This window comes from Phocoena sinus, chromosome 9, assembly GCF_008692025.1.
Source record: "Phocoena sinus isolate mPhoSin1 chromosome 9, mPhoSin1.pri, whole genome shotgun sequence".
In the NCBI taxonomy this organism is placed as follows: Eukaryota; Metazoa; Chordata; class Mammalia; order Artiodactyla; family Phocoenidae; genus Phocoena; species Phocoena sinus.
This window is the reverse complement of record NC_045771.1, coordinates 59,249,758-59,271,689: the sequence shown is the minus strand read 5'-3', so window position 1 is coordinate 59,271,689 and position 21,932 is coordinate 59,249,758. Positions and strand designations below refer to the sequence as shown.

At 38.6% G+C, this 21,932-nt stretch overlaps 1 protein-coding gene across 2 annotated transcripts in view; it reads right to left on the bottom strand.

Annotated features, from left to right (window-relative positions):
• The window catches only part of ASB4 (ankyrin repeat and SOCS box containing 4), a 213,343-nt gene extending 191,712 nt beyond the window's left edge, over nucleotides 1–21,631 (bottom strand). Inside the window, exons 1-2 of one of the 2 annotated variants that reach the window (XM_032642808.1) lie at nucleotides 21,441–21,631; nucleotides 10,670–10,969 (exon numbers count right to left, since the gene is read on the bottom strand). In XM_032642808.1, coding sequence (XP_032498699.1) covers nucleotides 10,670–10,969; nucleotides 21,441–21,627 — 487 coding nt within the window. In that variant the 5' untranslated portion in view covers nucleotides 21,628–21,631. The remainder of the gene's footprint in view (nucleotides 1–10,669; nucleotides 10,970–21,440) is intronic. The other variant, XM_032642809.1, reaches the window with a different exon arrangement.
• Between the last annotated feature and the right edge of the window lie 301 nt (nucleotides 21,632–21,932).

Below are 21,932 nucleotides of genomic sequence, written 5' to 3'. Positions count from 1 at the left end.
TGTTCTTCTCTCTAGAGTCAATCCCTCTGCCTCGTTCTAGATCTCATTTCCCAAACTTCGCAGAATCCTCATACCATAAACTATCTCTCCTCTACACTCTGTCCTCAATATCTGCCTCACTAGTGAATTCTGTCATCAGTTTCTTAAATGCTCAGGTTTCTGTTATCAAGAAGAAAACATTTCTCAGCACCTTTACCTCTTCATCTGTCTTCTTGCCTCCTCTTCACAAACTCTTTAAAAGTCTTGTGCACACTCAGACTATCTCTTTTTCATTATCAGTCCCCTCTGTTCTGATTTCTGCATCTTCACTCAATTGATTGCTATAGTCTCCTTCCACGTCACTGAATCCAATGGAAAATTTTTAACTCTCAATGTACTAGATTTCTCAGTACTATTTGACACTTCTGACTTCTCCCTCCATCCCAGCTTGCTCTCTTCATATGGGAAAAGAATAACCCAGAGTTATTTTGACAGTAACAGTCATGGAATTGCCCTGGTTCAAGCACACTTGTCCTCCCTAGTTCTAGTACTTGTTCTTTATTGAACATTCAATAAACATTCAACAATCAACAACCAATATGTATTGTGCATGGGCTCTGCTGAGCAAAACTCTGTTCTTATGAAACAGAGTTTAGTGAGGGGTGTGGCACTAATAAAAGGATTAAGCAAATAAAATATAGGTGCCACAAAGGAAAATTACAATGTGCTATGAGAACACAGAATAACATAGGGACCTAACTTAGTTTAAGGGAATTCAGGAAGAATGATCTTTGGAACTGATATCTGAACTAAAGCCTTAAGTAGGAGTAGAAGTTAGCTCAGCCAGGCAGAGCATTCTAGAATGCATGTATACCACACTTGCATTGCAAGTCCTCTTCCCCACCTGGGAGCCTAGAATACTGGCAACCAGGCCTTGGCCCTCCAGAAAGAAGACAGGTAGAGATTTCTTTGGAGAATCTGACCAGCCTAAGAAAAAATATCTAAAGATACTATGTCACCAAGTCCTCAAATTACAGGTCCCATTAGATCCCCTAGAGTGAAGTCAACAGTCAACTAACCCCACTCATACACGTAGATTCCAAATCAGTGTTTAGTCACTCAATTTTAAATATCAGCAGACAGCCGAAGATTATAAAACATCTAAGGAAAGCCTTTAAGATGGTAGAGACAACAAGAAACTAAGAAAAATAATCGGGAGTAAATCTCCTAGAAAGTAGAACATTAAGATAAAGCAATGTAAAACAGGAGAGACAATATAAGACAATTAGAAGAACAGTCCAGATGGTACAATATCCAAATAATAGCAACTCAAGGAAGAGAGCATACAGGAAACAAAAGAAAAGAATTCGGGTAAGAAATAATTATGGAAGATTTCTCAAAACTGAGAGACATGCACGTTTTGGGGTTGAAAGAACACAGTACAACAGGTGAAAATCAACCCATCAAGGCACATCATCATGGAATTTCAGAATGTCAAAAAACAAAAAGAAAATCCTAAACCTCTCAGAGAGGAAGATAAGTCACAAAGAGACCATGAGGAAATAAAATGGCCATGGAGAAATGCCTTCATCATTCTAAAGGAAAATGATTATCAATCTAGAATTCTGTGCCAAGTCAGGGTAAAATAAATGCATGAGCAGTTTCTTGCACCCTTTCTCAGAAATCAACTAACGGAGGCCCAAACAGGCAACAAACCAAGACCTAGAAAGACCCAGGATCCAGGAACAGGAAATCTAACATAGGGAGAGGCAAAGGGACTCTCCAGGATGATGAGAGAATGGAGATTTCAGGATGACAGTGGTTGGAATAGATCTGAAGTCTCCAGAAGGGACTTTTTTCAAGAAAATAAAACTGATTAGATACCTGTTGAAATATTTTCAGAAAAGATTAAAACTATTGGCAAAAGTTTTGGGGTTAAGAGAGTGGTGATTCATTAAAAAAATAAGCAAATGAATAAAATAAGACAATTAGCTCCAGGGAACACAAAATGTTGTACAAAGAAGGAATGGTTATCCTAGTTTAGTACAAGCCTCACAGTTATAATGTCATTATATTGTGAGGATGGAGGATAGGAGAGATACTTGTATGGGGAGGGCAGGGAGGAAAAGGAGCCAGATCCTCATCTTCCATTATGATAAATCAATAGAGTATCAGAAAACTGTTTATGTTGCTACTTATTCTTTTCAATTTTATGCATAAATAAATGGTATTTATTTAGCAATATGGAGATAAATATCAAACTAATCAGCTAAAAGAAATGAAAGTGGTTGCCTCGGAGGAGCAAGTAATCAAGAAACACAGTTTTTGTAATAAACCTTGAACGTGGTATCCTCTTAATGTCTTTTAATCAAGTTTTATATTTCTTCCACCCTTTGCTGAATACATTTTCTAAGTACCTTAAATTTCTTGTGGTTTGGTAAATACATCTTTTCTATTACAATTTCTCACTGCTTCTTTCTGGTATATAAAAATACAATTGATTTTTGTATATTGATCTCAAATGCAGTACCTCTTCTGAATTCAGTTATGAATTCTAACCATTTGACCTTAAATTTTCTTGGTTTTTTTTTTTCAATCTAGACAAACATATAGTGTGAAATAATGGCTGTTTTGCTTCCTGCTTTCTAATCTTCTTACATCTTATTTATTTTTCTTTTCTCTTTGTGTCAGCTAGGACCTCCAGGACAAAGGTGTGAGATGTGAGAGCAGCAAACTTATTCCACTCCTGATTCTCAAGGGCAGGCTTCTAAAATTCACTACTAAATAGACCATCAACTTTACAAAGCCCTGCTTAAGGCAATGCCTTCCCAAGTGTGCTATGATTTTACATGGGACATTCTTTACTGGGCTGGAGCACCTGCTGCTTGCCTGGACGTGAGAAATAACCTGCAAACAAATTTCAAGTTCATTCATTCAGAGCAGAGGAATTGAAGATAATGCTTCTAGAAAAAACAGCAACCAAAAGACAAGGATTTTTAAAGTCATTCTCTGCCATTTGAGAAAAGAAGGTCTCTGGGTTGACAGAGGTCAAGAATTTGATTGCCCATTATTTACTGTTACTATTACCTTCTATGTACAGCAAGGGATTTTGGCATATTTTTTATAGTGACAAATTAATTTTTATAGTGATATAGAAGTTCCTTTAAAATTAAATAAGTAATGTCAATTTAAAGAAAATATTAAATTCTTATTGTACAGGTGTATGTCCCATACAGCATATGGGACAAAAATCCCCAAGGTTATTTGCAAGTGACTAGGAGGGTCAGATTTGTGCTATTACAATATATAACCTAAGAGATGGAAAGACAGAAGGTGATGGACTGGTGAGAGAGGTGTCTGTCAAGCAGGCATATCTATTTCTTGGCTAAAGTGAAGTCCAATGACATCTTGCCTTACTGTGTTCACATCATTGAATAGGGAATTTCCTAACGTGCAGGTAACTCGTGCCACTGTCACACCAAGTAGCAGGGGACAGTCTTTTAAAAGGCACGGTCTCCTTTACATTGCCCTCATGCTACATTCTGCTAGGAAACATTTGAATTTTTATGGCTTTCCTGCAGTAACAAATTTTCCTCCAACTGTCAGGACTTGCTTCATGCAGAGAAAAGCAAGCAGCTTTCATTTTCCTCTTACGAAAGGGAATAGGTAGAAATAATATGCTGCTTTTCAGCCAGCTAAACCTGACCTGACTCTCTTTATTTGTAGGGAAATGCAGGATTCACAGAAAGGACATTTTCACTGAGGTAAATAAGCCTTCTCAACTGATGAACACTATTATACTAACACCAAAGGAAACAAAGGCCAGAAGATGGGGGGCATTAAGTAGAAAGGCAAACAAAAAAATAGCAGACAAAATCCAGCCTGAGGACAAAGCAGGCTCTGCAACATTGAAAAAATAGGGGGAAATCCTTTAAGAGAAAATTGCATGCAATTTTTTGGCCTCAATTAGCCTTTTCCACAAAGAGCACTTTTCCACAAAAAGCCCATTAAATAGCAAATGAAATTACATCGGTTTTCAGTTGCCATGGCATTGGTTTTCCTCTAATGGACTTCTCTGGTCCTGAGTTTAATGTTTAGCCTGACTTATTTTCCTTGTCTGTGTGCTGTCTCAATTCCCTCTGTCCAGCTACAAAGTGATGTATGTGACTTCTCAAAGTGCCTATCACATAATCCTGGAGAGAGAAAATTCATCCCTCAACTATCTCCCTAGAGACTGAGAGAGTAAAATTGACCAACAGCAGCATTTAATTAACTGTGAACATAACAGTTTCCATTTACTAGATGGCAGTAGTTCCCTTCCACGCGCTCAAGGCTCCTGGAGCCATTCCCAGATCAGTCAGAGACCATTTATTGAGTACTTCCTATGTGCCAAGCACTGTCCAAGAAACTGAAGACATAAAAATGCAAAATAAAGGCTGCAAGATGCTGACAGTCTTCTAGAATTTCCAGACTAGAAGATTACCTCCAAGCGCTTCTCTTCTCCTTTCCTCCATTCATAAAATGGGTGAAATTTTACCCAATTACCTGATTTACAGTTTTATTTTGTTTTGAAAAATTTTCCAGGTACCACACTTAAAAAAATTTTATTCTAAGAGTAAGGATCTGACATAACAAATTTGCTTTTTTCTGATATGCATAATCATATATAATTTTTAGAAAAATAAGTTTATGCAGTTCATACACTCCTATGAACTTATTTTTAAATCTTTCTATGTCAATAAACATTCTTTTACAATATCATTTTTAACGTCTGTATGGTATGGAGGTAACAGCTTAAATTTTTCTATTATATATAAAAATATTTTTAAGTATTTCAGTAATATAAATGACTCTCTGAGTGCAAAAAGAAATCAAGCAACTTTTTTGAGACTCTAAGTACATTAGAAATTAAAAATGCCAATATATATCTTTTAAAATTGTGGTACATTTTAAATGTATTTCTTAACCAATCAAAGCTTTTATTGCAAAAATATAAAACAAAACACACTATAACTCCACTATTTTGAAGATTCTCATAGAATTAGGAGAAGTCTCAATTTCTAGTGTACTACAGATCACGTGACCAAGCAAAATTCTGTTACATGATAAATGTCTTTCTTTCTCATCAGTTATCTCTGACTCAGTGTATAACCTTGTTTAGAGATATATCCAAAGTCTGAATTTGAGGCCCTACATCAATGAGAACCCTGAGTCAAAAGGTGCTGAATTAGGCCCTAATCCTAGAGGCAGAATTTCTGAGTTTAAAAAGGTTTTAAGCTTTTGATATTCCCCTCAATCGTATGCATTTTCACTCCATTAAGCCTGTGTGAGAGCACTGCCCCACGTGTTTGTCAACATATGTATTATCATCTTTGATATCTTCGTTAATGTAATAAACACAACAAAACATCTAATTCTTATTTTTAATTGACATTTTACTGATTACAATACAAGTGATCATTATGTTACCTTTATTTGTCGTTTATATGCTTGCCTGTTTTTTTTCTGAAATACCTATTCCTGTTCTTGGTCCCTTTGTGCTTTTTTTTTTCCTCTTAGTTGTTACCCTCTTAACTTTAATTTTTAAAGTTTCTTTACATAGTAAGGATATGAGCCCTTTGTCATATAGTCCCAAATATTTTTCCCAATTTTATGACTGCTTTTTAATTTTATAATCTGTTTGCCACACAGATGTTGAAACAAACATTTTTGCGTTCTCTAATTTATCTTTCTTGTTATGGTTTCAGCCTTTGATGACGTGGTGCTAAAGGGTGAGTTATCTTTAACAGACTTCCTTCTACTCTTCCTCTTGGGTTATCAGTCCAATTCCTTGTGTCAGCCTACAGGGGGCGTTGCTCAGTCTCCTCCTACCTCTTTACTCCTCCCTCTCTAGGTAGGCCTCCCTCTGTCGGCAGGGATAAAGCACATGGGGAATAACTGTCCTCTGGGAAAGCTGTGTGGTAACACCTCTGAGGAAAGACGAGGTCGGGAGCTCACTGTTACTCTGTGGTTGATGAAAAGGTAGTGATATAAAAGATCAATAACTAAACAAATATATAATTTCTTAACTTTCCAAAAATTTTGAAGATAAACAGCTTAAAAGTTTAAATTAATTAGTTAAAATGTAGATTAAAAAAACTAAATCTAAAAATAAATGTATAAGTAAATGTGAAAGGTGGTGATGGCCCCATGTGGGAAGGTAAAGTGGATAAGCTCCAATCGATGCCTGTCCTTCTCCAAGCATCTCTGCACTGGGCCCTTCCTCCCAGGGCAGGCAAGAAGGAGAATAAGCTGGGTTGATTTTTTTTTCCCTTTAGTTCTCACAGGTTGAGAAGACCATAGCATCTTCAAGCATGTCCTCCCATTCTTTCCCCATGACCTTTCCATATCTTCTCCTCTCTCATCCAATTTCCAGTCTTTCTGCTCTCATTTTGGCTGATGACTTTGTACCAGATAGGGACTCCCTCATCTTACCACAACCAAATCTACAAGTGCTCTGGCATTAAAACCATCTTTTACTTTGGCTCACCTGCTGAAAAGGAGGATGTGTCTCAGGGTCTCTGGATTTCATCCCATCTCAACTTCTCTAAGATTTGGACCTTTCAGTTATCCTGTTTCATGCATCTTCAACTGTTTGCTTTCTATAAATCATTTCCTTCAGCGTACAAACATTTCCTTTTTTTTTTTCTTTTTTTTTTTGGTTGCATTGGGTCTTCGTTGCTGCGCAGGGGCCTTCTCTAGTTGCGGCAGGTGGGGGCTACTCTTCGTCGTGGTGCACAGGCTTCTCATTGCGGTGGTTTCTCTTGTTGCAGAGCACAGGCTCTAGGTGCACGGGCTTCAGTAGTTGTGGCACACGGGCTCAGTAGTTGTGGCGCACGGGCTTAGTTGCTTCGCGGCACATGGGATCTTCCAGGACCAGGGCTCGAACCCATGTTCCCTGCATTGGCAGGCGGATTCTTAACCACTGCGCCACCAGGGAAGTCCCCAAACATTTCCTTTTATCTTCAACTGTAGATAATAGTCTCCTGTGACAAACGCCCCCGCCCCAAACCCCCTTCAGCAATCATGCTACTCTTATGCTCACATTTGCAGCCAAATTTCTTTTACCAGTTGTCAGCATATGCCATCTCTAGTTTCTAACCTCCCATTCACATCTTCTGATCTGGCTTCTGCACCTACCATTTCACCAAAACTATTTTTGTCAGTGATAACTCTGTCACTTAATCTAATGAACATCTGATTAAACCTCTCAGTAGCTATCAATACAGCTGACCACTCCCCCATTCTTGAACCTGCCTTTTTCTTAGTTTCTCTGATGCCAAAAATGCTCTTGGATTTTCTCCAACTTCATTTATCAATCCACTTCACTCTTTCTTTTTTTTTTAGTGTGGAATATTTTAAACATTCTTAGAAATAAAGAATTATAGAGGAAAGTGGTTATCACAAGGAAGAAAAATCAAAACCATAGAATAATTTCACTCTCTTTTATTGCCTCCTCTCCATCCTGCTAACCTCGAAACATAAGAATTTGTCAGAGCTTGGTCCTAAGTTCTCTTTTATCTCTCTACACTGTTTATCCAGGTGAGTTCATTGATTTCCTTGGCTTCAAATACAATCTATAGGCCAATGGCTCCTAAACTTACTGCTTTAGTTCAGAGCTCTTTTCTGAAATATATACTTTTATATCAAGTGCATCCTTGACTTATTCACTTTGATGTCTCAAAGAGGTCTGAAACCTCTCATGATTAAAACTAACCTAGAAGGACTCACTCTATGTGCTTTTGAGACTTGATATAAAGCAACCAAGTCAGTGGAGGATTCGCAAAAAATAGATATATAGATCAATGGACCCATACATATTTGGCCAATTGACTTTTTTTTCAGATTTTTTTTACGTGGACCATTTTAAAAGTATTTATTGAATTTGTTACAATACTGCTTCTGTTTTATGTTTTGGTTATTTGGCTGTGAGGCATGTGGGATCTTAGCTCCCCAACCAGGGATTGAACCTGCACCCTTGGAAGGTGAAGTCTCAACCACTGGACCACCAGGGAAGTCCCAGCCAATTGACTTTTGAGAAAAATATCAAAACAATTCAATGGTGAAAGAATAATCTTTTCAACAAATGATGTTGAAACAATTGGCCATCCATACACAAAAAAGATGGACTTCAACCCATACCTCACACCATATGCAAAAAATAACTCAAAATGAATCCAAGACATAAAAGTAAAACCTGAAATTATAAAACTTCTAGAAGAAAAATGTAGGAGAAAACCTTTGTTACTTGGGTTAATCAAACATTTCTTAGCTAGAACACAGAAAGCACAAACCATAAGAGGTAAAAATTTATAAACTGAATTTATCAAAATTAAATACTCCTGCTCTTTTAAAAACACCATTAGAAAAATGAAAATCCGAAGAATGAATTAAAATATTTGCAAAACACATATTTGACAAAGGGCTAGTATCCAACATATATTAAGAACTCTCACAGATCAATAACAAGAAAACAAACAACCATTTAAAAAAAAAAAAAGTGGGCTTCCCTGGTGGCACAGTGGTTGAGAGTCCACCTGCCGATTCAGGGGACACGGGTTCGTGCCCCGGTCCGGGAAGATCCCACATACCACAGAGCGGCTGGGCCCGTGAGCCATGGCTGCTGAGCTTGCGCATCCAGAGCCTGTGCTCCGCAACAGGAGAGGCCACAACAGTGAGAGGCCTGTGTATTGCAAAAAAAAAAAAAAAAAAAGCAGCAAAAGAAATGAACAGATATTTCACCAAAGTGAACACACAGCTGGCAGACAAATACATGAAAACAGACTCAATGTCTTTGGTCATTAGAGGAATTCAAATTAAAAGCATAATGAGATGCTATTAATGCTTATTATAATGGCTAAAACAATTTTAAAAAATCTGACATTACGAAGTTCTGACAAGGATGGAGGATAACAGGAACTCTTACACACTGCTGGAGGAAATGCAAAAGGGTACAAGCACTTTGGAAAACAGTTTGGCAGTTTCTTATAAACTTACCATACAACCCATCTTCCCACTCCTAGGTGTTTACCCAAGTGAAATGAAACACGTCCATACAAGAACGTGTATGCAAATGTTTATAGCAGCTTTTTTCTAAATTGTTAAAAACTAGAAGCAATCCAAATGCCCCTCTACTAGGGAGTGAATAAACTGTGTTACATCTATACACGGAATACTATTCAGCAATAAAAAGGTCTGATTTACTGGTGAGTGCAGTCACATTGATGAATCTCAAATGCATTATGCTACAGTGGAGAAACCAGCCTCAAAAGGTTACATATTGTATAATTTAATTAATATGACATTCTGAAAAGATGAAACTAAAGGGACAGAAAACAGATCAACAGTTGCCAGGGGTCGGGGGAGAGTGAGGGAATTAACTACCAAGGGCATCAGGGGATTTTTTGAGATAATTGTGGTGAATGGTTTCACGACTATCTATTACTCAAAAACAGTGAATTTACGGTATATAAATTATACCTCTGTAAACCCAACTTAAAAAAAATGGTATAACGATCTTCCCCACATACATGCTTCTTCCCCAAGTTTTCCCATCTTAAAAAATGGCATCACTATCCAGCCATTTTCTAAAGCCAGAAACCTGGCAATGATTCTTGAAACTTCCTTTTCTGTCACCCAGCCCCACCCCCACCTATATCAAATCCATCTCCAAGTCCCACCAATTCAGCTTCTAAAACATATTGCAAACCCATTTTCTAATTTTCCTATCCAAGCTTTCCCCTCAGTGCAAATCATCATCCCCCCCACCTACACTATTGCAAGTTTCCCTGCTGGTCTCCCTGCTTCCATTCTTGGCCTTCTCCAACCCAGCTTATGAATGACCCCATATTGATGATCTTAAGTGAAAATTAAACCGTGTCATTGCCTTGCTTTAAACTTTTCAGTGGCGCCATTTCTAAACCCCACACTCGGCACCCATCAGGCCATATACGATCTGACACATCCAATGTCATCTGGCAGCACTACCCTCTACCCTCTTATCCCTCCCACCCACCCCCCCATGATACTCTGGCCATACTGGCCTTCTTCCATGTGTTGGATATTCCAAGTTTTTTGCTCCCCTAGCAACTTTGCACATGCTATTCCCTATCCCTAGACTTTTCTTCTTTGCTCTTGTTTTTAATGGCCAGCTGCTTCACATTATAAAGTTTCAGCTTAAATATTGTATCTTTAGAGAAGTTTTATACATTTTATAATAGTTTACTCCTGACATTCTCTTTCATAGCGCCTTATTTTGCTCCTTTCCCAATTTACAGTTATGTATTTATAATTTATTTCATCAATATTCATCTCCCCTACTAGAATATAAGCTCCTAGAAGTCAGAAACTATTTTCTCTTTTTACTTTCTTAGCACATTACCTGACATCATAGAAGCTAATAAATATTTGTTAAACAAATGTGTTAATTAACGAGACTCCTACAATTAAAACAGTAATAAGAATTCAATGTGATCATCACTGAATGACTGGGGCCGACATAACTATCTCTCTACATATTTTTAGGGCCTCCTGAATTAGGCTTAATGAATAGAGATATGTACTACATTGCCGGAGGTAAGTAAGGGTCACCAATTTTCAAAACCATGACTGGGCAAGTAGATGACAATGTCAGCCACCCAGAAAGACTTACCTCTCCAAACCAATTGCTTGGCACAGAGGATGGAGCTTGGAGTTGTACAGAAGTGTAAAGCTGTGTGTCCACTTAAGGAGTAGCAATTGAGCTTTGCTCCACGGTCACAGAGAATCTTAACACAATCCAAGTTGGCCATTTCACAAGCCACATGAAGAGGGGTTTTCCCATTAGGTCTACAGTTGATTGTAGCATTGTGGTCCAGTAGCACCAGAAGACATTCCACGTGACCAAACAAGACAGAGAGATGCAGGCCTGTGGCCCAGGAAGACTTTAATTTGTAACTAGGCAACCAATAACCTGAAAAAAGAAAGGGAGAGAAAGTTTAACTTCTTGGCCTAGGATTTCTCCCTGTGAAAATTAGTGAGGATTTTTACAAAGTATTTTACTTTCGTCACATTTATAAAATTGGGGGATGATTTGGAAGTTGTAAACTAGTGGCTGATGAATCCGCAAATGTTTAGCTTAGTAGTGTATTTGGATTACTTAACTGGGACAGGGGCTTTCTACTACTCCCTATTATCTTGGTCCTTCATTTACTTTACCTTCCTGGCTGTCCAAGGCATTTGTGTTTGAGACCTTCATTTATGTGACTGCATTTTATTTTACGTGATGATTTACATGACATTCTTATTAAAGATTTTTTTTTAACTCCCAATCATTGTCTTGAATGATTCCAAAGCTGTTACTTACAAGCTTATAATTTTCATTCCATCACAGCTCTTTTTCCCTCTAGTTGTTGCTATTGTCAAACTAAGGTATGAATGTATTTGATGTCTTTAGAAAATTTATCACACCAAGATTTTATTTGCTTGTCTATCAGTTTATACAACATCTCTTTCCGAAGAAGAATTAAGAAGAATTTATAGCAGCTTGCAAATTTTACACAAGATTTTTATTTTAATGATCTAGAAAATAAGGGCAAAGGAAAAAATAAGGAAGGCAAAATAAGGAAGGAAAATAAAAAGAGGTCCAGGGTCAGATAGGTACCCAAAATATAAACTGGGTTGTATAGATGCTAGAACCACACTGTAAATTTGCCTTTGAACTTTCCCACAGGAAAACATGATGTGTTGCACAATTAACTATGCCCACAAGCTATACACAAATTAATTGGTCAGGAGAAGCATAGTTGTTCCTAGAACTGAGATCTTAAATAAAATTTTCCCATTAGCTGTTGGAAATCTCTCTCTCTCTCTCTCTCTCTCTCTCTCTCTCTCTCTCTCCTCCCACCCTCCCTCCCTCTCACCCTCTCTCTTTCTCTTTCCTTTTTCCCTCTTACCTCTGACTTCTAAACACTGAACTAGTCCCTTTTCCCCAAGTGTCCAATGATTGCCATTTTGACAAGCTATAAAAAAGATAACTTTATAAATCTTTCTTTCAATGTCAATACCCAGAGCCACGGCATTAAGCTCACTATGAGTGGAGAATGGAAAATAGGTACAGAAAGATGAAATATTTAATGGCAAGATGAAGATGTAGATATAGCTCAACAGCTTAGAAGAGACTCTAGGGTGGAAACAACAATATAAATTTTAACATGGATAAATCAGAAGTTTGTTTTTACAATAGGTTGTAAAAATTCCACTATGCGAGTACAAAGTAAGCAGATTATGAGTTTCTTTATTTTTCTTAGATTTTTTTTGGAAAGATCGTCTTTATTTATTTATTTAATATTTTGGCTGCACCGCGTGGGATATGGGATCTTCGTTCCCCAACCAGGGACTGAACACACGTCCCCTGCATTGGAAGTGCGGAGTCTTAACCACTGAACCACCGGGGAAGTCCCAGCAGATTATGATTTAATGGTAATTTATTTGAGGAAAAACCTAAGTATTTGAGTTGACAATAATCTAGAAATGAGCCAACAGTAAGATGAAGCCACCCAAATGCTGATACAATCTTTAGCTACATTAATAGGGTACAGCACCCATAACAAGAGAAGTACAAGTTGTATTCTTCACTGATTAGATGAGGTAAGAAAAATCTAAAATATTGTGAATACTTCTGGGCAACAAAAATGAGCATCTGGAGGGCACTCAGAGGATGATGACCACGTTAAAGGTGGGCCTGGTGATTAGGTATTAAAAGTCTCTCATTTAAGTGAAAAGAACTACCTATGCACCACTCCTGGGTATTTATCCTACAAGTACATTCACTCATGTGTGAAATGCCATATAAGGGCCACTGTATTACACAACTCCCAGGAACACTACTTGCATTGAACTCTTTATGAAGAGTATGAAGTTCCTGGGAGTTATAAATCCTGGTAACCTGGCCCAGGACAACAACATGCACTACACTACAGCATTGTTCTTAATGGTTAGTGATTGGAAACAACCTCAATCTTCATCAACAGGAGACTGTTTAAATAAAGTATGTACATCCGCACAGTGGAAGACTATACAGCCATTACAAAGAAGGGGGCGGTTCTGTGTATACTGGTATGGAAAAAAATCTCAAGATATATTATTGAATGAGAGAAGCAGGGAGCCGAAGAGTGTGCATAAAGGCTAACAGGTAAGAAAATATTTATAAACACCTAACACAAGAAACTGGTTGCACTGGTGGGGACTGGGGGACAAGAACATAGATTTACTTATCCTTCAATGGTCCCCTTGAGCTTTTAAATTTAGTACCTTGTGCGTGTATTACTATTTATAAAAATAAATAAAATTAAAATAAACTGTTGTGCTCCTGGCCAGGAGGAAAAATAGTTTAGTTTAAAAAGGCCATTTAGGGCTACCCTGGTGGTGCAGTGGTTGAGAATGTGTCTGCCAGTGCAGGGGACACGGGTTCAAGCCCTGGTCCAGGAAGATGCCACATGCTGTGGAGCAACTAAGCCCGTGAGCCACAACTACTGAACCTGTACTCTAGAGCCCATAAGCCGCAACTACTGAAGCCCACGCGTCTAGAGCCCGTGCTCCGCAACAAGAGAAACCACCGCAATGAGAAACCCATGCACTGCCAACGAAAAGTAGCCCCTGCTCGCCACAATTAGAGAAAGCCCATGCACAGCAATGAAGACCAAATGCAGCGAAAAATAAATAAATTTATATTTTTTTAAAAAGAGGTTATTTATAGGGCTATGCACAATGCTGATTAATCCTGAGGGAATGAATGCTCCCAACCAGAATTTTGTTTTTCTATGGCCCACCCTCCAATCTAGACAGACAGAAAGACAGACAGACACACATACACACACTTTAGTCTCTTTTCATCTCACTCAGAATTCTAGGGCCATTTTGCTTTCTCGTCCTCCCAACTCTCCCCTTATCCAAAGTTGTTCTTTAAAAAGAAATCCAAAGTTAATTTACACTAAGGTCTAATAGACTGAGGATTGTTTAAAGTGTGACCCTCTTAGGATTATCTGAATTTATGTAGGAATCTGTATTCATACAATAGAATTAAGTTTTAAGATACTAATTCCAGATTTCAGACACTGAAAGGTATTTGGTGATATGGATTTTCCCTGGTAGAGACAAATAGTTTCACAGAGAGTCTGGACTGGGTAGGATCAACCCTGTGCCTGTGTGCGTGTGTGTGTGTGTGTGTGTGTGTAAATAGATATGCACACACAATACATTTGTATATATCCATATATACATTTCCATTTAGCTGTGCACATTGAATCTGTGTTCCAAGCATAGTTTTTAAGCTATATGGTATGCAATCTGCTTTTGATAAGGAAGGAATCACTTCACACCAATACTTAGTCATCTTAATACTCAAGTTTCCTCTACAAGCAATTTGCAAAGACAGCCTCTTCTAACTCTCTTGCAAAGAAGCTGGTTCCAGATCTGAAAACTGGAGTGTGTTTTGCTTGCCAATTAACGGCAAACATTAGGCAGCTCTATGCAGCAACTGATTGGAAACTCAAGTCTGCTTCTGTAGTGGTAAGAAAAATGATCTCAGAAAGGAAGCAGTAGAGAGCTGATTAAGAAAACACCATTTTGATGTAAAATCAAAGAAACACAGAATGTTAGCGCTGGAGGGAAGATTATCCAGTCCAAGCCTTTCATTTTCCAGATGAGAAAACTGCCACTTTTTCAGCCTGCTAGAGCCATAAGTCGTCTGCCTCAGTCCAAGCTAATGGACTCAGAATATCTGCAATGCAGGGTTTCCATCTGTCTTTGTCTTTGTGGAAGTAGAATAGGTTTAGCGCCAAGCCTGCTTCACAGATCATAAGGAAAGAAAGAAGATCCCGAATTCATCTATATGTCACATCTCTGATATGGAGATACATTTGTTGATTTTATTTTCTTCCTCCTAAATTCCCAGTAGCACTTAGAGAATCTATCCTGCCTGTTTATTACATGAATCGGTCATCCTTGACCTCTCAATCAGTTTCATCTCCGTGTCCTATAATCATAATCATTAACCAGTAAATTGGGCTCAGAGATGGCCAGGTGTTGGAATTCAGCTAACCTCATAAATGAAATTGTGCCTACAACTCATCTCTCCTAGAAAGGAATGTGGGTGGTAGGAACGTAGATGGGTGGGTGGCAGCAAGACCCCTTAGCTGGTGCCCCTAGGGAGCTGAGTGGAGAGATAGGAAGAGAATAGATAGTCGGATACAGATCAGGGTCTGTCGCAATGCATCTTGAAGCTACATTGCAGAACTTTGGTGGGGGGTAGTGGGGAGGAGTTTCTGGATAATTCAAGCCCTTGCAAAGCAGGAAAGCCCACTGAAGAGACAGAAGCAGTCCACAGCAAACAGGCCACACACATACAGTCACCACCTTTTTTTTTTTTTTTTTTGCTGTACGCGGGTCTCTCACTATTGTGGCCTCTCCTGTTGCGGAGCACAGGCTCCGGACACGCAGGCTCAGCGGCCATGGCTCACGGACCCAGCCGCTCCGTGGCATGTGGGATCTTCCCGGACCAGGGCACAAACCTGAGTCCCCTGCATCGGCAGGCAGACTCTCAACAATTGCGCCACCAGGAAAGCCCCAGTCACAACCTTTAAATGACGATACGGTCACAGGTCACTGTGTACCAAGTGTGGAAACAAGCAGGAGTGTCCTTTCCACCACACCTACCCTCACTGAGGACCAAACCTGAGGTAATGCCATTGCCAAAAAACCACAGTGATGCAGCACCCATTAACACATTTGTGTCGACGCTGGTATGTCAAGAGATCAAAATTTGTCCTGCAAAATGTAACCCCCAATGGTCACAGCATGACAGAAATACAGTTAACTAATCAGGCAGATTCATTTTGTACACTCTCCCTTCTTTCCACAGCAATATTGTCCCAGGGCTTCAGAACTCAAAATGTGATTTATTCTTCGCATTTGTCTTTCAAAGGGCCCCCCTCTGCTCACTTCTGCAGAGACCAGGATGCCCTTTGACCGTGTGCTCAGATTGCACAAAGGACTGTGAGGAGGGAGTAAAACCCAGGAACAAAGCCCTTGATGGGGCCAGAGGTGAGGAAGGCACTGCTTCCCCTAATGTAAACTACTTGGTTCTCACCCTGGGTCTGCAGTCTGTGGGCAGTGATGCCTTCTGCTTGAGCTCTGCTTGAGCAATGAGCTTAACTGAGAAGAAAATAGAGATTCTTTCTCCTAGGAAAACATCCCAGAGAGAACTCTCAAATATAGGCCACACCCATGTGGATTTATAGCATCTACCATTACTTTTTACCTTCCCCAGACCATGACACTTAATCTGTTTATATAATTTCCCCTTCGAAACATTGAAGATTATCAGCATGCAGGAGATCTAGAGGGGGGTCTTGACAAAACCTCCACTTTACAAATGAGGATAAATATCTTGTAGAGATTAAGTAGCAGGAAGTGCCCATGTTTGTATACCTAGTCTCCCCCAAATCTGAAAGCTACATGCAGTCCACCTCCAAACCAGTATCAATTCTCGGCAAAGTTCTAAAGGAATTTAGGAGTTATGCCCCTACAAAAATACACAGACCAATCCTTTGTGTGTGTGTGTGTGTGTGTGTGTGTGTGTGTGTGTGTGTGTGTGTGTGTTTAATTTAAATCTGAATCCAGAGATATGCCTGAGTCACTGAGTAGAAACGCCCCGGCTCAGGAAATACAGTCAGGAGCGAAGTGTTTGGGCCACCTTTTGGAAGAAGGGTTGATTCTGCTCCAGTGTTTTGGGGGATATACACATCTCTGGTAAATCTTCAGCTAAGCTCGGCTCTGCCACAGTTATCAGCTGTAATGTTATCTGAGTCCAAAGAACCCCCCCACACAAGAAGCCTCTGTTATTACAGCCAAAGGTTACACACACTGCTCGTGGCTGGATAAGCAGACATTTGCTCTGCTGTGTCCACGTATTTACACAGTCCTGAAGGATTACAGGCTGGAGCACAATTCTTACCTATTTTTTAATAGCTAATATTTTCAGGATAAATCTCAGAGTTTCCCCAGGAGAGAAAAAAAAAAAATAAGCTTGAAATGTAAAATTTAAAAGAAAAAAATCTGAACATCTAGGAAAGGAAAAGAACCCTGGGATGGCAATAGGAAAGTAGGAGAGTGAATTTCTGGCAAAGAGGAAAATCAGGTGATAAGAAGATGACTCATTAAGAGAGTGAAAATAAGAGCTTTCAAGATATTTGGAAGGCAGTTGCTACTTAGTAAAGTAGATAGAGTACCTGCCAGAAAGTTTTCCAGTGAAATCATTCGTTGGTTATTTTAATTAAAAACATGACTATCAACCAAAGAACCTGCGGCTTTGGGCCATAAACGAAGTACTTAAAGTGCATTACGCTGATTAATAAAAGGACTCTGATTAACCTTGCTGACTAGGGAATTCCATACCAAAGAGATAAGTATGATATTCTGCCTGTAACATTAATGAGCCAAGGCTCATGCATCTGAAGGAGAATCAAATGTGTGGTTGAAAAACCTTTGGAAACAACTTTATGGATATTCACGTTTCCTGTATGGAGATGGCCTAGTGAGAACCAATATGAATAGCTTTGCGTTTTCTTAGAGACCCACTTTCACTATAAATACTGTGCGCTTGGCTCATAACAAACTTTATATCATTGACATCCCTTGACTATTCAACTGCTAATTGCATTTGGCAGGTAAAAGTTGTTCGTGTATTTAACTTTTCTTCACTTCATTCCCATTTTAAAGTGGTCAGCTGGTAGATGTAATTTTGCTTACTTGTTTTTACTTTTCAGACCCATGTATCTGCCATTCTCTAGGAGATAATGCAAATGCCAAACAGAAGAATGCTTCTTTTTTTTAAAGAATGGCTTTTCTTAAAAATTTTATTTTATTATTATTTGGCTGCGTCGGGTCTTAGTTGCAGCGCGTGGGCTTCTCTCTAGTTGTGGCTCGAGGGCTCTATAGTGCACTGGTTTCGTTCCCCACGGCATGTGGGATCTTAGTTCCCCCACCAGGGACCATACCTGCGTCCCCTGCATTGGAAGGTGGATTCTTAACCACTGGACCACCAGGGAAGTCCCAACCAGAATGTTTTTAATGTTTGCTTTACAAAGTGTGAGAGAAATATTTTTAATTGATAAAACATCATTTTATCTGAAGATTTGATTATGAAGTTTAAAATAACTTGAAAAAATAGAATGAGATGTCTCAAACTTTAAGAATCATTATTAGGTGCTGGGGCTAGGCAGGGCTCACCATCTGAACCTGGATGCTGGCTTCTAAATCTGTTCTCTGTCTCACAGGTGAGAGAAGTTACTCAATGAGACGGGGAAGCAGAAGTGAATTTCCAGACACTTTGTTCTACCTTCCTCACAAAGTCCATATTTTATAATTGCTTAGGAGGTCAACTTTTGATTATTAGTATACCATTTAGGTTGTGGATTGGGGGGTGCAATGTTTAGATTCCAAGCTGATTTCTTCACCAACAGACTTCTGAGTTGCCTTTACAAAAAGTATAAACTTGCATTCATACTGGCTTAAACATACCATAATTAGGGGAGAAAATGTGGTCACTTTTAAAAATCCTATGTCCTAAAAGAAACAAAAATTATTTGGGATTAAATGTACCACTGTTGATCTTCCACAGGACAATCAAATGATGAATACAGATTACATTACTAATTACACAAGCAAATTTAAAGGTAGCATAGTATGTTCTAGATTTTACACATTGTCTTGCTTAGTAGGCCCCAAATTACTAAAACCTGAAGATTCCCACACTTTAAAAGTAAATAGGTAGGGCTTCCCTGGTGGCGCAGTGGTTGAGAATCTGCCTGCCAATGCAGAGGACATGGGTTCGAGCCCTGGTCTGGGAAGACCCCACATGCTGCTGGAGCAACTGGGCCCGTGAGCCACAATTACTGAGACTGCACATGCGATGAAGAGTGGCCCCCGCTTGCCACAACTAGAGTAAAGCCCTTGCACAGAAACGAAGACCCAACACAGCCATAAATTAAAAAAAAAAAGTAAATAGGTAATGTTCTATTTCTTCTTCTGGATGCTGGTTGCATATGTTTGTTTATTTTGTGAAAATTAACCAAGCTTCACACTTATGAATTGTGCACATTTCTGTTGTAGAGGTTTTGAAAAGTGCTTAAAAAAATCAAAAACGAATGCATAGCAATTCAACAGCATTCAACATCCAAAAAGTCTGCTGTGATTTAATAAAGTCTCACAAAGTTTAATCTAGTCACATACCCTTCAAGGCCACAAAGCCTCTCATTCCTTAGAATTATTCAGAAAGGAACTAATTCTAACTAACAAATGACCAGTGTAGCCTGCTCAGCTCTACACTAGTCCCTGGGAATTCCTCTGTGACTTAGAAACTGATATAACCACTTAGGTCTACTTTGCTTGGCTAGCAACTAAGATTCTATGCATCACTTCCATTCCTGACTAAAATAAAAAGTTTGATAATTAGGCTGGAAGCCATGTGAAAATATCTGAAGAAACTGAAGAAAATGAGGCTTCAATCTGGGATTAAGATTGAAGAGACAGATTATTATACCCATATTCATATTAAACAGAGAGTGTGTATTTCTTTCTATACGCACACGTGTACGTGCACACACACACACACACACACACACGATTTCCTGCATAAACCCTGAAGATATGGCCACAAAACCTAACATTTCTTGCATTCATCCACCTGGCATGCATAAGAATGTTACTGTTCTCTTTTTTTTCCCCCCAAATCCAGAGAGTGTAATTTGCTTTCTCCCTAATTGAAAGTCCCATCCCACAGTCCTATGAAAACACCCATTTGCATGAATGAAAATTTAGCTCTATGAAGACCATAGGGAGTCGGCTCATACTGACAGAAAGATTTTAAAATGCATTTTTTTCTCGTTCAGGGATGATAACACCATTGGAAGCAAGAGAAACAGCATCCTTCTTCTCCAGAAACTGCCACTAAAACTTCCTTTCTCACCACCTCTGAACCTTCGCATGATCTACGCAATTTGGCATGCTCAGATGAGAAAAGGCAGTCTTCACAGCTCAGGGTCAAATAAATTACCTGCTGACTTGGACATAAGTATTTTAAGCTAGGCACGAATATAAGTTTTAAAAAATACCTTAAAAATGTATTAAGCATTCAGGCAGTCTTTCACTGAACAAATCCATAAGATGAAAGTAATCTGATCATATAGTATACATTCTTCCTTCTTAACAGAATCTCCATCAACCACTTTTTAAAAAACAGACCTCTTCTTTATTTTCCAATCAAGATAGCAATGCCAATTTATAATAAAACCCTCAAGTAAAAATCATAGACACAGTAACTGGCCTCAACTATTCCATCCTTCCTTCAGAACTGATAGTAAATTAATGTAGAAATATATACCATTAAGTATTCATTTCTGAAAATTGATGGTGCTGATGATTTATATACAAATGGAAAGTATTTTAAACATAAAAATAGATCTCTCTTTCTCAATGCTGTACACAAGACCTTATCACCTATTTTGTTTAAACAGAAGTGATGTTGAACATGGTGTTTGTTTGCAGTCCGCTTACCAGATGGCCTCACTACTCAAATTTCCCATTAACTAGCTGATTTGGGAAATCAGAATCTGCTCACTTCTAATTTATTTCTGACTTATTAAGCATGGGTTCCAGAAAATCCCGTGATAAAAAAAAATTCAGTTCTAATTTTTGCTATCCTTAGTTCTTCATAAGGCAGATACTCCATGTTAGGTAGATCTACAATTTTGATCTATCACTGTAGTCATGGAAAAAAGTTAACTTTTTGGCCTTTCTGGTTTCAGCTTTTCTGCCTGAACTGAAAACTCATTAAAATGACAAGGATCATAAAGGTGTATCACGGTACAGCCTTACCCATTTATTAACCCTTCAAATAGGGGCAAAAATCCTCTTCTTCCTCCAGGTGGATGTAGAGATGATATATCTTTAAGTAGCCCTGTTAACAGAGGGCTGGCAGCCTGTTCCCAAGCCAGTCATACTGTCTGGATTAGATCTCAGCAATCTGTTTAGCCATAATCTAGAGACGGTTTCTTTATTCTATGTACTTATAAGAAGAAATAAAGTTAGAAATAGAGGAAAATTGCATTACTAAATATGATTATCCAGGATTTCAAATTCTAGGCACAGGGATACAGAAAGAAAAGAGAAGGAAAATAAAGAGAAGAAAAAATATATTTATATATATACCAGCTCATGATTTTGTCTAGTTTAAAAAGAAAGAAATGATTACATTAGAAATATTTTTTAAGTATATATTTAAAGAAATAGTAAGAGCTACCGGTTTAGATTGGGTGACTAATGCTGTGCATTAAAAAAACAAATCCATTTTCTATCGATTTTACAATTACACCTATAATTTTTACCTTGTTTATAAGATGCCAAAACCATATTCTCATCTTCAACTTCAAAAACTGTGTCCACATCTATTTGCCTTTGGATTAAAATGGCCTTCAATTTTCCGAAGTCATTTGACTTTACAGCCTCAAGGAAATTTCTCTTAACTAACTTGGCAGCTGCAGATTTAGTGATAGGGGCAGCCGTGCTGTCCATCCTTCCTCTCCCTCTGGAAGCTGTATTGTGATTTATCAGGAGAGCGGCACCAAGCTAACAGGCACATGCTAGAGAGCCCACAAACTGTCAGCTAATTTTATCCCAAAGTTATGCTGATCCGTTCTATTTATATAGGGACCATTTTAAACTTCAAAATATCCTTCTTGGCTGTCACTGCACTCTCAGGTCTTTTAAACTGGTTCTATACTAACTAATTCATTGAATAACATAGTGTATCAATATGAAGGAAAACCCTCACAATACATTTCAGAGAATGAAATGTCACTATTATTTCTTATACAATC